This window comes from Manis pentadactyla, chromosome 11 (genome assembly GCF_030020395.1).
Source record: "Manis pentadactyla isolate mManPen7 chromosome 11, mManPen7.hap1, whole genome shotgun sequence".
In the NCBI taxonomy this organism is placed as follows: Eukaryota; Metazoa; Chordata; class Mammalia; order Pholidota; family Manidae; genus Manis; species Manis pentadactyla.
Window position 1 is genome coordinate 12169371 of NC_080029.1, and position 17433 is coordinate 12186803.

General features: G+C 35.2%; 1 protein-coding gene across 5 annotated transcripts in view; it reads left to right on the forward strand.

Moving 5' to 3' along the window:
• The window catches only part of TRIP11 (thyroid hormone receptor interactor 11), a 75203-nt gene that overhangs the window by 9020 nt on the left and 48750 nt on the right, over nucleotides 1–17433 (forward strand). For 4 of the 5 annotated variants that reach the window (XR_008992414.1, XM_057488201.1, XM_036882521.2 and 1 more), the window contains exons 2-6: nucleotides 2281–2339; nucleotides 9275–9385; nucleotides 12369–12644; nucleotides 14608–14676; nucleotides 16124–16289. Coding sequence is in view for 4 of the 5 variants with exons in the window: in XM_057488201.1 (XP_057344184.1) it covers nucleotides 2281–2339; nucleotides 9275–9385; nucleotides 12369–12644; nucleotides 14608–14676; nucleotides 16124–16289 (681 nt within the window). In the remaining variant the exon portion in view is untranslated. The remainder of the gene's footprint in view (nucleotides 1–2280; nucleotides 2340–9274; nucleotides 9386–12368; nucleotides 12645–14607; nucleotides 14677–16123; nucleotides 16290–17433) is intronic. The other variant, XM_036882524.2, reaches the window with a different exon arrangement.

The window sequence follows — 17433 nt, forward strand, 5'->3', positions numbered from 1 at the left end:
AGGCTCCCTCTTGGGGGTTGTCTGGGTTATTCCTGACTGGATGAAATTCTTCTGCCTTCTCATGGTGATAGAGGTAGTTGCCCTCCTCGCTGCCTCTGCTGGTTACCTGCCCATGGGGAGCAGCTTCTGGTTTTATTTCCTGAGCCGCCACAGGTGGGGCAGCCATTGGGTCAGCCCAGAGCCCTCCGGGGAGTTGCAGGCATGCTAGGTGTGCTCTCCTGCGAGAACGGTGACCTTTCGTGTCTTGTCCCGGCTTCCCCTGTGCCAGGCAGCTGTGCACAGGCAGCTGTGCACGGGCCCCTTATTCTGGCCCGGGCAGCTGCGGAGGAGGCTCTGGGTGGTTGCTCTGGGCGTGGCCTCTCCCAGGCTGCTCCCCTGCTATGGCAGGACCGTGCTGGAGGGGGAATGGACTGGGAGGCTGTTTATCGCTGTGAGGGGCCTCAGAGCTGCGCTGCCTCCCAGGGCATTAGGGTGCCCAGAGTTCCCCAGGATTTCCAGCTGCTGGGCTCAGTGTGCCAGGACGCTTCCATCCAGGTGTGAGGCCTCTGTCCCTTTAAGACTTTCAAAGAGCACTTGCTTTTCTTTTGTCCCAGGGGCACCGGCTGCAGGGACCCGCTTGCAGATTTTACTGTCTTGTTTCCCTAGTATCCAGCACACCACGCAATGTGTGTCTGTGTTCCCGGTGCAGATGACTAGGGCTGGGTAGTTAGCAGTCCTGGGCTCCCACTCCCTTTCCTCTCCCAACTCCTTTCCTCCTGCCGTGGAGCTGGGGTGAGGGTCAGTGCTCAGGTTCTACTGGGCTGTGGCTTATATCTTACCCCCTTCGTGAGGCGCTGAGTTCTCGCAGATGTACATGTAGCCTGTCTGTTGTACTGTATCTTCTGTTCTCTCATTTAGGAATAGTTGTATTTGTTGTATTTTCAAAAATATATATGGTTTTGGGAGATTTCCGCTGCCCTATGTACGCTGCCATCTCTGCTCCTCCTCTCTGCCTCTTTATTTCTTGAATGCCACTTGTACTCTCTTTAGGTTTATAGTGTAATTTAGAGCAGTTATTTTTATAGTATTAAAATGCTGGGATTAATGAAAATTGCTAGTACTTAGGAAAATATCTAACTCTGGATGATGATTTTTTGTCAGTGTCAGTGTTGCCATTTTGGCACTGTTGGTTTCTGACTTTCCCTATAGATGAAAAATGTACAAAACCAGACTGAGCGCATTTCAGTTTTAAATAAATTGTGTCCATGTTACTTGAAATGAGTGTTTTTTAATGCTTTTTTTATTCTTTGTTTATAGGTTATTAATTATTTGATAGTAGTGGGAGAAGTAAAAAATAAGGCCTTACATTAAGATTAGTATGTATAATGTCAGGGGAGGGCTGTGCAACACAGAGAAGACAAGCAATGACTCTACAGGATCTTACTATGCTGATGGACAGTGACTGTAATGGGGGGGACTTGGTGAAGGGGGGACCCTAGTAAACATAATGTTCCTCATGTAATTGTAGATTAATGATAGCAAAATAAAAATAAAAAAATAAGGCCTTAATCTGTGGTTTCATATGTTTCATCTAAAATTATTGTAAGCCAGCAGAGAGATTCAATTTGTAAAACTTATTTTTCCATGACAAATTTTAATGAACACTTCCAAAGGGTAAAGTTATGGAGGATAGGCAGAAAGAATGACTTATAAGACAATAAAGAGCTCTGTGGCAGTAGAAGGTTCTGATAAAAATGAAGTATTTGTCCAAATAATTTCCCCCTTTTGTGAAGTATATAACAATGAAGCAAAACCAAAGGAACAAAACAGCAGCAAACTCACAGACTCCCAAGAAGGAACTAACCATTACCAATGGGGAGGAGTGGGGAAGGGCGGGTGGGGAGGGAGGGAGAAGGGGATTGAGGGGCATTATGATTGGTACACATGGTGTGGCAGTGATCATGGGGAAGACAGTGTAGCACAGAGAAGACAAGTAGTAATTCTGTGGCATCTTACTATACTGATGGACAGTGACTGCAGTGGGGTGTAGGGGGGACTCAATAATATGGGTGAATTTAGTAACGACATTGTTTTTCATGTGAAACCTTCATAAGAGTGCGTATCAATGATACCTTAATAAAAAAAAACAAGTGGTATTTGTCTTCTGAATTTGGTCTCATATTAGCATACTATTCTTTTTAAAAAAAAAGCTTGGGGAAATATATTTTCCTTAATATGCCTGTTTATTACTTCATGTGGTGTTGATCATATATTCAGTATATGCTGTTTCTTTTGTGGCAGAATTACCTAATTCTGGGAGAAAGGAGATTGAAGCTATTCATGCAGTCTTAAGATCAGAGGTAAGGAAAATTAAAAGACTACTACTGAACTTAGTGTTTTCTTTTTTGAAACCATGGAAGTTATTCATACTTTATTTCTGTCCACTCTTTTTAATGAGCTGCTTACCACTTTTTATCTCTTCCCCTTTATTGCAGGTTTTGTTTAGGGGTTATTGTCCTTTAGTTGAAGAATATATTTACTTACATGTTACTGTACTTTACTATTTAATATTCCTATCTCTGCCTCTATATGCTGAAAGTAGGAAAACTATCAAACATAGAAATAATAGTGGCAACAATTTATCATTAGCAAGGATTTACTACGTTCTAATGGTATGCTGAATTGCAGTAACATTTGAGTATAATGTGAAGAATGAAGTTCTGCTTAATCTATGCCTTTTTAAATTAAACCTCAAACATTAAAAAAAAGTGGTATTTTTATACAAAGAAGAATAGGAATGGCAAATTAATGTACCATTTTCTCATTATTAGTCTGTGCCTGATAGTGACTAGCTCTGGACATTGTACTTAAGAAATGAGGGAAACTTGGAAAGGATTCAAAGGAAAGCCATAAAGAACATGAAAGGATTTAAAGTGGGGTCTACTATAAAGTACTAAAGACACTCAACTGTTTAGTGTATGGATAAGAATAGTGAGGGAATACTTACTAGTATTTCAGTGAAAGGTATTCTTAGAGGACTGTGATAAACATGCTTTCCTTCTGCTAAGCCATAAAATGAGAAAGTTGAATTTAAATATAAGAAAATATTTACTGACAACAAGAATTACTGAACACTGCTCTAAACTACCAAGGTGCGATTATGGATTTTCAAAGTAGAGGGACCTTTCAAGAGGAACTACAGTAGTAGTCTGCCTCAATAGAAGATGGCAATTTAGTGACACTTAGGATACCTTGGCTGCAAATACCTACTGAGTAGATGCTTTGGGCAGATGGATTTACAAACTTTCTTTATAAGGCTGAGATAGGAAATTATTCCTAATAATCCCTAAAGAATTCCTTGAGAAAGGAATACAAACCCGTCTAGAAAAATTAAATGGCAGAGATGTGTGTAGTGGCATTAAGTTAGGTCAATTCACTGGTGTACACTTGGGGGGAAAGAGTAGGTTTAACCTGCTTAATGATTGTTTGCCCTATATTGAGCTTGAGAAGGGAGATTGAAATCTGGCTCTCTGTTGATCTCAATTCTAATCTCTCATAGTGTTAATATTGGACTATGGCAACTATGATTCTAGTGTTTACAAATATTTATTTTGGCAACACACATCCCCAGTTGAAAACCAGCTTCCGCATTTGGTGTTTATTCGAAGTAGCATGAGCTACTCAATTGCTAGAGGAAAACACTATACATGATTCATGCCTTATATCAGCACAAAAGCATTTCATATCCTTTGCCCTTATGTGACTCCAGTCAGAGAATAAGGTGAAGATATGACTGAATCCATCAGGAAACTTACAATGTAAAATTCTGTTTAGAAAGTTTTAGTATAGAGGGCATCAGGTTTTCTAGAAGAAATTAGATTTGTCTATAGATGTTAATATTTGAAGCTGACTCAGTTAGGTTTCTTCAGTTTCAATAGCAAACAACCTAGCTAATCTAATCCTCTATGTCAAAAAAAATAGTCAACACATTTACCATCTGATCTAGTTGACTCTTTAAAATTTTTATATGCTAAATCATTTTATAAATAATTTGTAGAACTAAGAATAAAGTGATAGTGAACAATTTACTCTGGTTTTGAAAACATGTATACTCAAAATGGGCAGTGTTTTTTGAATGTAATTAAGTGCTTTTTAACTCTTCTGCATAAACTGGAATGTATCTTACTTTGTAAATAGTGATTCCAGATTTCGATTACTTCTCTAATAGGTCTTAGCTCATCGTTACTTCTGGTTCTTCTTCTTAGCTTGTGTTAAAACCAAAACTTTTGAAAACCTTGATGGCTTATGATTTTGTTGAAGAGACATGGGCTCTCTCTGCTTCTTAATTACAAAGCATTTTTATTCTTAGATTTATATACAACAGGATGATCGATCCACTAAATTTTTTTCTTTTTTATGTCATCTATTTCTTCCCAATCACCTTTGTATACCCAACCTGCCTTCAGCGTTTTTCCATGTATGAACTATATCAAGTGAATGTGGGTGTACAGATATCATATATGATGAAAGAATACTGTCACATAACATTTAATGAAGGGGAATGGTTCAGGCTCTTGTCACAAAATATTGTGAAAAAAACTCTTTCCCCATTGATGAGAACGCCATATTTCCTTTTTGTATTTAGAAATACATTGTTCACTCATTCTTGAGTTTGAGAACATTTATGTAAGATTCTGTTATTTGAAGACTTGTGTGAGATTCTGCTTTTACAATCAGTTTCACCATAACCATTTAGACTCTAGAGTGTGGTTTTCTGTCTGCATTCTATAAATTGTGCAGTATTTTCCTATTAGCTTTTTTCCCTTTGTCAAAGTTCAATGAAATCAAAAAAACACAACAAAACAAAAAACAAATCTACAAAGATGGTGTCTCCAGGTCACTTTTTCCTTTTTAAAAGATGATGCATGATGCAATATTTTGGGCAGTGCATTCAGAAAACTGGTTATTTCACTGTTGCATCATTCTTCTGATGCAAAAATATTAATGATTCTATTAGTCTTATGTTTTCTTAAGTATTTTTAGTGTAGTTGGGAATAATTGATGAATAACAATAACATAATTCTTAGGATGATAAAATGTCAAAATATTTCAAGACAGAAAATACAAGATCATTATGGTCCCATGATTATTCTTAGATTATAAAAGGGCACAGTGAACCATTACAGTAATTGCAAGATAAAGTGAGTTTTATTTTATTTAAAAAAATTTTATTTTCTTTGTTGGAAGACCTTTAAGGGGGAATGGAAGTCATAAATGTCAGTCCTTTCAGTTAGAACTCAAAGAAATTCACAAATTAAATTTGGTTCCAGTAGACCTTGATGGTATAACAAGGGGTAAGTGGGTTGGGGTAATTTAAGGATGTAAGAATCTCATGGATTTCGAGGGCAGAAACTGTAGCCAGACTTTAAAAAGGGGCTGCAATTAGAACTGGAAACAATGAGGAATCCGTCTCTCATTTTTACTCTTTGTTCTTTGTGTGTTTATTCTTTTCTCCTTTCAGACCAGCACCCTCCGCTTTATATATGATATGATAGAATATATGGCCACTGACAACTACTGATACCGTCTGGGTGACGCAGATGAAGAGACTCTGTGCTTCATGTGCTTGTCAACCTTTCTGACTCTCATACGGTTAGGGAGATGAGGGCAGACAACCAATTAGGTATTGGCCAAATTGAAAGTTTTCGAGTTCTAGTTATTAATCAGAATTAAACAAGTAGCCTTACTTATTATTTATTTATTTATTTATTTTGGTATTATTAATGTACAATTACATGAGCAGCATTATGGTTACTATACTCTCCCTATTATCAAGTCCCCATCACATACCCCACAATCACTGTCCATCAGCCTAGTAAGACGCTATAGAACCATTACTTGTCTTCTCTGTGTTATACTGCCTTCCCCGTGTCCCCCCCGCCACTACATTATGTGTGCTAATTGTAATACTTCTTTTTCCCCCTTATCCTTCCCTTCCCACCCATCTTCCTCTATCCCTTTCCCTTTGGTAACTGTTAGTCCATTCTTGGTTTCTATGAGTCTGCTGCTGTTTTTTTCCTTCGGTTTTTTTCTTTGTTCTTATACTCCACAGATGAGTGAAATCATTTGATACTTATCTTTCTCCACCTGGCTTATTTCACTGAGCATAATACCCTCTAGGTCCATCCATGTTGTTGCAAATGGTAGGATTTGTTTTCTTCCTATGGCTGAATAGTATTCCATTGTGTATATGTACCACATCTTCTTTGTCCGTTCATCTACTGATGGACAATTATTTGCTTCCATTTCTTGGCTATTGTAAATAGTGCTGCGATAAACATAGGGGTGCATATGTCTTTTTGAAACTGGACTCCTCCATTCTTAGGGTAAATTCCTAGAAGTGGAATTCCTGGGTCAAATGGTATTTCTATTTTGAGTTTTTTGAGGAACCTCCATACTGCTTTCCACAATGGTTGAACTAATTTATATTGCACCAGCAGTGTAGGAGGGTTCCTCTTTCTCCACAACCTCGCCAGTATTTGTTGTTGTTTGTCTTTTGGACGGTGGCCATCCTTACTGGTGTGAGGTGATACCTCTTGTGGTTTTTGCATTTCTCTGATGATTAGCCTGTTGGCCATCTGAATTTCTTCTTTGGAGAAGTGTCTGTTTGGCTCCTCTGCCCATTTTTTAATTGGCTTATTTGCTTTTTGTTTGTTGATGTATCTGAGCTCTATATAATTTGGATGTCAACCCCTTATCGGATATGTCATTTATGAATATATTCTCCCATACTGTAGGATGTCTTTTTGTTCTACTGATGGTGTCCTTTACTGTACAGAAGCAATTTAGTTTGATACAGTCCCACTTGTTCATTTTTGCTTTTGTTTCCCTTGCCCTGGGGAGATATGTTCATGAAGAAGTTGCTCATGTTTATGTCCAAGAGATTTTTGCCTATGTTTTTTTCTAAGAGTTTTATGGTTTCATGACTTACAGTCAGCTCTTTGATCCATTTCTAATTTACTTTTGTGTATGGGGTTAGACAGTGATCCAGTTTCATTCCCTTACATGTAGCTGTCCAGTTTTGCCAATACCAGTTGTTGAAGAGCTGTCATTTCCCCATTGTATATCCATGGCTCCTTTATCGTATATTAATTGACCATATATGCTTGCGTTTACGTGTGGGTCTATGGGTCTGTTCTTGTGCCGCTACCGAATTGTCTTGATTACTGTGGCTTTGTAGTAGAGCTTGAAGTCAGGGAGCATAATTCCCCCCCATCCTCCCCCACTTTATTCTTCCTTCTCTGGATTGCTATGACTATTTGGGGCCTTTGTGGTTCCATATGAATTTTAGAACGATTTGTTCTAGTTCCCTGAAGAATGCTGTTGGTATTTTGATAGGGATTGCATTGCATCTGTAGATTGCTTTGGGCAGAATGGCCATTTTGACAATATTAATTCTTCCAATCCATGAGCATGGGATGTGTTTCCATTTATTGGTTTCTTCTTTAATTTCTCTCATGAAGGTCTTGTAGTTTTCAGAGTATAAGTCTTTCACTTCCTTGGTTTGGTTTATTCCTAGGTATTTTATTCTTTTGATGCAATTGTGAATGGAATTGTTTTCCTGATTTCTCTTTCTGCTTGTTCATCGTTAGTGTATAGGAATGCAACAGATTTCTGTGTATTAATTTTGTATCCCACAGCTTTACTGAATTCAGGTCTTAGATCTAGTAGTTTTGGAGTGAATTCTTTCGGGTTTTTTATGTACAATATCATGTCATCTGCAAACAGGGACAGTTTGAATTCTTCCTTACCAATCTGAATGCCTTTTATTTCTTTGTGTTGTCTGATTGCCGTGGCTAAGAACTCTAGAACTATGTTGAATAGAAGTGGGGAGAGTGGGCATCTTTGTCTTGTTCCTGATCTTAAAGGAAATACTTTCAGCTTCTCACTGTTAAGTATAATGTTGGCTATGGGTTTGTCATATATGGCCTTTATTATGTTGAGGTACTTGCCCTCTATACCCATTTTGTTGAGAGTTTTTATCATGAATGGATGTTGAGTCTTACTTATTTTTATGTGAAAAAGCCTAACTGGACTTTTATGACTAGGTTTTGACTTCAGTATATTGTGTTGCTTCAATTGTGTATGATGTTTCATGTTAACAGCTGATAGAAAATCATGCAGAGGCAGCCTGTAGAATAGAAGGTAATCAGTTGCATGGCCTTGGTCCTGTTTCTTAGATTTTTCTGAGATAACCAAAGCCTGTGTTAGATTTCTGAAGAGGCACTCCCAAACTAGGATTTATATGTATTGTATTTTTTCCTTTGATTCATTCTTTTGATTTTCTCTGGGAATTCATATAATCTCCTGTGGTCATAATTTTCATATCCATTGATGTAAGAAATTCCTAGACTCTAAGAAGAATATAGGTATCATCCACCAAGTGGAAAAGTCTTCATTTTCTGAAGGAGCTTTCTTTCTCACCATCGGTCTCTTTAGTCTCCATTATCATTGTTAAATTGTGTTTGTAAATATGTTAATAGAATTTGTAGTAAGTTATCTGTGATAGTTTGTAAATTCCTTTTTGTAGAATGTGTTAATGTCCATGTTTCTCTTGCTCTTTTATGTCCTTACTAATTCAAATGCCAAGGAATGATAACAGATTAGGGCAATTTAACATTTAGGTACATAAAGTTTAAGTATTTTTTTCACATATTCCAACATCTTAAAACAAAAGGCTGTGATGACTAGGTTCACTGCATTAGAATACTTTGTGTACTTCTATAGTTCTCCACACTCAGTTCTAGCAGTGGTTTTCAAATTAGATTTTTCAGAGTTACCTCAGGAATTTGGGGGATAGTCAGAAAAGCAATGTGAGGCTTTGGCTTCCTGCCTGTACTTCAGTTAGAAGTCTTTTTAAGAAGTTCTGTTTGGGGACAAAACAGAAGTTCAGACATACAGTCTAGTCCATTGGTTTTACAGACATCTGTTGCCTACCATATGTTGGACACTGGGTATACAAAGATGGGGGAAACGTTAATCAGTGGCTTTTTCTTAGCAGAAAGTCAAACTGAGCAAAACTTTTTTTTTCACTTTGGTTCAGAATTACATAATCTTTATAAATATGCTTTTGTACCTGTAACTTTAATTAAAAGTATATTTTAATAGAATTCTGAGACCTTCTGTATTTTATGTCTATTTTTTATGAAACGTTTTTCAAAATGCCATGCACATAACTTACTGACATGTTTTACTTTTAGTCTTTTTGTTGAAAATACTTTTTCTTTGCTTCTAGAATGAGAGACTTAAAAAACTTTGTATGGATTTAGAAGAGAAGCATGAAGCCTCCGAACTTCAAATAAAGCAGCAATCTACAAGTTATCGGAATCAACTACAACAAAAAGAGGTAACGGTTATTATAGTTACTTCATATTTATTTTACTGTAATGTACTAAGGAATGTTTTTAATAGTTATATATAAATTATAACTATAAATCAGTATTTTTAGATTCATAAAAGTATTGAAAGGATGTTGAAGTTAATAATTCCCAACTCAGTTTGATTTCACTAATTTAGCAAGAACTCTATAAGCTCTTCTATTAAGTTAACATTACTTTAGCCTTTGTGGAGTTTTATTTCTACTTCCCAACAGAAGAAGAATCTTTTGTATAAAGCATCTTCAGTCATCTGTGCTTGTAATTATGAATTTGTGAAACCTAATTTCTTTATTTACTTAAAATTGTTTTAAATCAGTGTGATAATTGCTAATAATATTTATTTTTTTAAAAATGATTAAGACTACAAGTGTTAATATATACTGTATTGGCATGTACTGGAATTTCCATGGAAAACCAGAATATTAAGTACACAGTTGATCCTTGATCAATGTGGGTTTGAACTACATAGATCCTCTTGTATATGGATATTTTTCAGTAAATATATTGGAAAATGTTGGAGATTTGTGAAATTTGAAAAAACATTTTTTCTCCACCTCGCTTTTTTGTAAAAATATGATATATACATTTAACATACAAAATATGTATTTATCAACTATGTCATCAGTAGGGCTTCTGGTCAACAGTAGGCTATTAATAGTGGGGAGTCAAAAGTTATACACAGAATTTTGACTGCATGGGGGGCAGGGTTGGTGTCCCTAGCCTCTGTGTTGTTCAAAGGCCAACTGTATTATAGTTGACTTATACTGTTTTATCATTTTTTTCCCTTTAGTTAGGAAGAATTATTTTGTAATTGGCTTACCTTTTCTTTGCAGTGCTAGTAATAGATACTATAAAATTTAAACAGTGTTATTGTGAATTGTTAAAATGTAGACTATGTCCTCATGTTTCATTCTGTTGTTTCATTCTCTTGAATGTTTAGTACATAAGTGGAATTCAGTAAATACTTCTGTTGAATTGAACTATTTCTTGTTTTATTATCCAGTTCATTTGGGTGTTAATTAAATGGTCATTTCTCCTGTAACTTCATATTTGGGTTTTTAAAATTTAGATGTGTTGATTTCTAGGCCCTTTTTGTGATATACCAAGATGAAAAAAAAATCACCTTAAAGAAAAATATAAGCATTTAAAGAAGAGCTTCAATTTCTCTAATTTGTTGGGAATGATTTCATAGAATACAGTAAAAGTGATGAATTAGTACAAAAATAAAATGAATATAAAAAGTGAAGTTATATTTAAGTTAAAAACCCACTTTTTATAAAAGATTCAACAGATACAAAATTATTATTAAATTGCTTTAAAAGTCTTTTATGCCTTACTCTTTCATTTGTGTACTTATTTTATCGTGGATTGGTAGAAGACATTCATGGCATTGGTCCATGGACCACACTTTGAGCAGCATCGACTTAAGAGATATTACAGTAGAGCAGTAGTTCCCACTCGGGTTTATAGCTGAATCATACATGACACTTAAAAAAAAAATACACGTTTGGCATCCTCTAGGAGGTTCTGACTTAGTGTACTGGGAAGGGGCCCTGGTATTTAGTATTTCTCAAAAATTCCGTAGGTCATTCTGATGCTCACATCCCAGTTGAAAACACTGCTGTGGAAAATTTTGGCATTTTATTTTCTACTTAACTATTGATGTTGGAGGACAGATTAAGCATTTACATTTAGAAATGCCTTTGTTATTAGAGCTCTCACTTTTTAACTCTATAACTTGATTTAAATTTCTACTATATAATAAGAACTTTGATTATAGCTACCTTTGAAAATAATTGTGGATTTCAGTACTTTTTATTAGAATAAAAGATAATATATGAATGTACTTTAGATCTGCTATTTTTCTGAACCTTATTTGCTGCCCTTATTGTGATGTTCATATTCCTGAAAGATGCAATTTACCTCATATCACTTATGGGAAAATGAGTAAATTTGTACACCACTATAAATGTCCATTAGCAAAGGGGCTCTGAAATGAAAAATCTGTTTGTATGACATTTAACATAATTAAGTTTGGATTTTGTTTATCTAATTGCTTGACTTTACATGTGTACAAGTACCACTTCTTGTTAGCTGTCTCCTAGCATCAAATTCTCCTCAGTGGTGGCAGTGTGTATTCTTACTTTGAGTATTATACTGAAAGCTTATTTCAGTTCTTTCTCACTCACTGTTACATTTTGAGTAATCTCTCACTTGAATGGTTATGGCATTAAGGTAAGTCCTGTGTTCATAACATCCTTGGTTTTGCCTGCCTTCAGTCAAAACCCTGCTCATAGTTTCAGAATTTTTATACTGTTCTATCCCTGAGTAGAGTCAGACTTCCATTGGCCTCTCTTTGCCAAAGGGAAAACCAAGACTTCTTTCAGAGCATGATTTTCTTCTAAATCTTACAATAACCATGGACTAATAATCACTGTGTTATCGGAGAAGATTAGATTAATAAATTAAAGCATTCTTCTAGCTGTGTTGTAGAGACCAGTACAAAGTTACTCCTGATTCATGGTGCTTTTAAGCCTAAATCCAGCCATAATCAGTTACAAGCACTCTTCCAACAGGAGATGTTTCTGAGGAAACTTTCTAATGCATAGACTGATGCAGCTTTCATTTTCTTGTCATTTAAGTTTCGATAATCACGAAAAGAACTGTAAGAAGTTGCAGACCCATTTCTGAGAAATTTATTGCTTTAACTAACATATGAGTGAAAATTCTGATGTTAATACTGTTTGAAACATGCTTTATGGTGATCATGTTTGGTTTTTAAATAAAATTCTTCTGGTTGGGACGTTATAGAAGGCTTAGATTCGGTTGATAGATTTACCATCATTGAATAATCTTAAATTATTGTAACTTTTAACTTTACGAGCCTCTAAGAAGGTCAGTGTGGTTATGATTTTAAGTACATTCTCTAAAATGTGGGTTATAAATATATAGGTAGAAATCAGCCATCTTAAAGCAAGACAGATTGCGCTACAAGATCAGTTGCAGAAGCTGCAGTCAGCTGCTCAGTCAGTAAATTCAGGAGCTGGTGGTGTACCAGCAACCTCCGCATCATCTTCATTCAGTTACGGTATCAGTCATCACGCTTCAGCTTTCCATGACGATATGGACTTTGGTGATGTAATTTCATCACAACAAGAAATAAACAGACTGTCAAATGAAGTTGCCAGACTTGAGTCTGAAGTTGGCCACTGGAGGCATATTGCGCAGGTAGGTAAAATTTTCATGAGTTTTGAAAACTGTGAGTGTGTAAAAATACTGGTTCTACATGTAGAGATTTTGGTTTCAGAAAGAACCCTGGACTGGAAAATTGAAAACCTGTATTCTAATTCTGCCAGTGACTTTTTAAGTGATTTTGGTCAGGTCATCTTTCTCTCTCAGCCTCGGTTTTCCATTCTATACAATATTTGAAGGAAATTGTCCCCAAAATTTAAGGCAGTGGAGCCATGTTTTAAAATAAAATAAAGAAGTTATAAGCCCAGGACTTTAAAGAAATAAAATGAAGTTGCTATTGTTGAATCAGCACCTTTTAACCTGGAGAACCGAGGCTTCTCTTTGGGAAGCACTAGGGCTCTATGGCACCAGATTGGAAACTACTCGCTTAGATGTCTCTGAGCTTCCTCTTAGCTGTAATTGCATGTAAAATGAAAAATCTGTTCATTGGCATTATAAATACATTAAACAGACTATTCTGTGTTGTTTCTCATGCATTAGAAATGAAATCATTGTTATTTGGGCTATAAACTTTGTTCCAAGGAACATTTTCTATTTTGCATATCATATTTTACATACTGTTGCATTTATCAATAGACATGAGACCCAAAGTAAACTGGAACATCGTTCATTTAGATTTATTTTCATCCATGTAGAGAAAAACAAAGTATATAAGAGATTATTTTCTTTTTGTGAGTGTAGTGAAGTTATGTAAAGGAGAAACCCTCCCAATTAAAATTATCTCCTTGTTTTCCAAGTTGCTAGACATTCCCAATACCCAAAATAAACCTTAAAGAGGATGATCCATTTTACCTCTAAAGTATAGTAGTAGTTCTTGAACTTTGTGTAAGAATAACTCGAGGAATATTATGATATTGTTGATTCCCTGTCCTACCTTCAGAGGTTAGGATTTCATATCCTATTTTAGGATCTTGGAAACTTAATTTCAAACAAGTAAATACCCAGGCGATTCTGATCATTTTAGGAACACTTTTTAAAAAACATTGTCTAGAATGAGATTTCATAGGGAAAAGATGGGTTTTTGGTACTTAAGCAAAACTTGGGAAGTATACTATATTACAGACCTGTAATGGGACATAAAGGCGTAATTGGGACCTTTCGGGGACTCAATTTTCTAGCAAGACATAGTAAAACTTTATATTATGCTTTATAAGCTGTTTCTATATGCACTATCCCTATATATATTATTCTTAATAACTATGTGAGGTACTTATTAACTCTCCCATACAGATAAGCAAAGTTTAATATACCCTTGTCGCAGTGATTAAGTTGTGATTCAAACACAGGTCTTTGTACTCCAAATCCTGTGCTCCTTCCATTATAATGTGTTCCTGCTTTTATGCAGAGAGCAGTTTTTGGTTCCTTCACACACTATATAGTTAATGTTAATAAAGATAAATGAACAATATACAGCTTTGAATGAAAAAAGAACCATCCAAAAGTTGTTTTAATTACTTGTCAAACCAGTTTATTCTACATTGGGGTAGAGATCTTCTGGGTAAAATTACTTTAAAAGATTTTTCTGGGTTATTATTAGCATTGATATTGGGTAAATTTCCATTTTAGAAATTTCCTTTTAGGAAGCTGCTTGATAATAATAAGATTTACATTTTGTGAAGCTAAGTTAAATATTCTGTCATGTTTTACTTCTTAACTTTGGTTATTTTGTAAAAATGTTGTCTCCCCAATTAGTTAACAAACTCTTGAATACAATCTTTATTACTCACTATTGGACTAGTTTCTTTAAAAGGTGCGTGGCATTTTTTAATGAAAATTTGTATAGGAAATATCCCTCCTTTTAAATTTAATTTTTAAAATTAAAAAAATTTATTCAAATGTCCCTTTTTTGATAAGTATCTTTTAATAAAATTAATTTGTGACTTTCTCTTTTACAGGAAAATCAGTGTAATTATTTTCTAATTCTGTTTATCTGATCTAGAATTCTAAAGCACAAGGATCAAATAGCTCTGATCAAAGTGAAATCTGCAAACTTCAAAATATCATTAAGGTAAGGCACATTGTTGCAACAGTGGCCATTATACATCTGAAATCTTCTTAAAAAAGGCATAAACCTGAGTTAATAAAAGGCTCTGTTACAAAAATAATTACATAGATTATAATATTAATTTCTCCAAACTGTTTTGTGTCTTCTTTATTCTTTATGACAAGTGAGGTATATAAAATTCTCTTTCTAAATCATTTGGTTTTGAACATTTATTAGGTAGTTTGTGTTTTGTTAAGTCTCTACTCTTCTATTTATCTCATAAAATTGTCTTTATTAAAAGAGAATTCTGAGGTTGCTGGTTTCAAGGTTTAGGGTTAAAGGATATTGACAAAAGAGTGCTAATATTATTCTTTGTAAATAATTATTTTCCCTTAGTAGTGGAATTTTTGCAACTTTGTGTCAATTATTTTTTTCAAGAAAAGTCTTAATTACATGTACTTACCATGGTAATGAATGTTTTTGGTGTGTAAATTATGGTTAGGTATAGAATTTTTTAGTTTTTGGTCTTATTATTATTACTATACTATCATGGATGGGTTCCCAAATCATACTGTGTTTGAATCCTGGCTCTATTATTTACCAGCTGTGCTACTTTGGGCAAATTGGATGTTTCCAAACTTCTGTTTTATCATCAGTAGAGTAGGTATCATTTTAATGCCTCCCTTGTAGGATTGTTTTGAGATTTAAATGTAAAGCTCCGTGGCACATAAGTAAGGATATAGGATTAAAGAATAACTTCTCTTGTCTTCTCAGGAAGTAGAAGCTAATTTATAGATTTAGATTCTTGGTTACAAGGAACAAAAACCATCTGTGGTTAAGTAAAGCAAAAGAGTATTTACTGGAAGGACCTAAATAGTCTGTTCATAGGATTGAAGGAAGAGTTGAGCATTCTGGCCTCAGACAGGACATGAATGGCAACAGCATCAGGGATCTAGATAGTGGTTCACAGTGGACAGATTTCTCTGGGTGCACCTACCATAATACTTCAGATCCAACTAGTTTCCCTGTCAAAGGGACTCACCTCAAGGTCCAGATTCCTAGGAGAGAGAGTCCCATTGAGACTGGTGGAAGGAAATACTGAGCAAGAGGATAGGGGTAATAGGACAATGGGTGATTATTGGCTACAAGGTTGGCACTCGTATTGATGGGCTATGTCATTAATAAGAGAAGTTCATGGTCATAGATACTAAGGAAAAAAGATACTTTTGCTTACCTTTTATTTCAGTTTTTTCTTCAGTTTCTCATTAAAATAGACTATTTTTAAGACCCAAGAAAGCAAAGGGTGGAGTCTTTCAAAATTGTCTGAATTTTGGGCCTGTGCTTAAGTTATTTTCAGCCTTAGCAAGTTCAGAGAATAATTTTTAATAATAAAGACTTTTGGACAGCAATAAAATAACTTAGGTAAATTATTGACTTTAAATGTGATTAACTTTGTTTTTTATTTTTTAAGGAACTTAAAGAGAATCGAAGTCAGGAAATTGATAACCATCAACATGAAATGTCAGTATTGCAGAATGCACATCAACAGAAATTGACAGAAATAAGCCGCCGGCATCGAGAAGAATTAAGTGACTATGAAGAACGAATTGAAGAACTGGAAAATCTGTTACAACAAGGTTATTAATTTCATTAACTTAATATACTAGATAACATAATTAAATGACAAACCTAGCACTGTAAGACCAAGACAGTGGTGTAAGCTTGGACTAAGTTGTAAAGAATGAGTAATGACTAGTTCTGCTCATTTGCCAGAAATTTGCAGTGGCACGGCTACTGTTGAGTCTGCAGAAACGGAAAGCTCCTTTTGCCTTTGCTGTAAATAGTTATAATCCATAGATTGCTTTGCTTTGCATTGTTTGGTGATGATAACTTTGCTAATGAATGATTAGAAATATTTTCATTTTCTTTTAAACTCATACACATACAGGCTTTTTAGTAGATGATTCAAATAATATTCTTCCCCAAATATTTATTTCAAAACGCTTTATTATAATAATTTAAGTTTTTTTAAAAAACATTATTTTTTAGAATGGTTTTAGGTTTACAATAGAATTGAGAGGAAAGTATAGAAATTTCCCATATACATACCTTTGCTCCACAAGTGCATAGTCATCTCTCACTATCAGTATCACTCACCAGAATGGTACATTTTTTTCCAAGGATGAGCCTGCATTGACACATCACAGTCACCTGGAGTCCATAGGGTTCACTCTTCATGTTGTACATTCTATGGGTTTGGATGCATGTATAATGACATGTATCCATCCTTATAATATCATACAGAGTAGTTTCAATGCCCTGAAAATCCTCTGGGCTCTGCCTACTTACCCCACCCCAACCATCAGTTTTTCTATTGTATCCATAGTTTTGCTTTTTCCAGAATGTCATATGGTATATAGGCTTTTGATATTGGTTTCTTTCACTTGTTCTAATGCATTTAAATTTCCTCCATGTTTTTCATGGCTTGATAGCTCATTTCTTTTTAACATTGAATATTCTATTGCCTGGTTGTACTATAGTTTGTCCATTTACCTAGCGAAGGACATCTTGGTTGTTTCCAAGTTTTGGTAATTATGACTAAAGCTGCTATAATCATCCTTGTTCAGATTTTTGTGTCAATATGGGTTCCTAATAAATACCAGGAGTGCAGTTGCTGGAACATCTGGGAAGGGGATGTTTAGTTTTATATGAAACTGCCAAGCTGTCTTCCAAAGTGGCTGGACCATTTTGCATTCCCACCAGTAGTGAATGAGAGGTCCT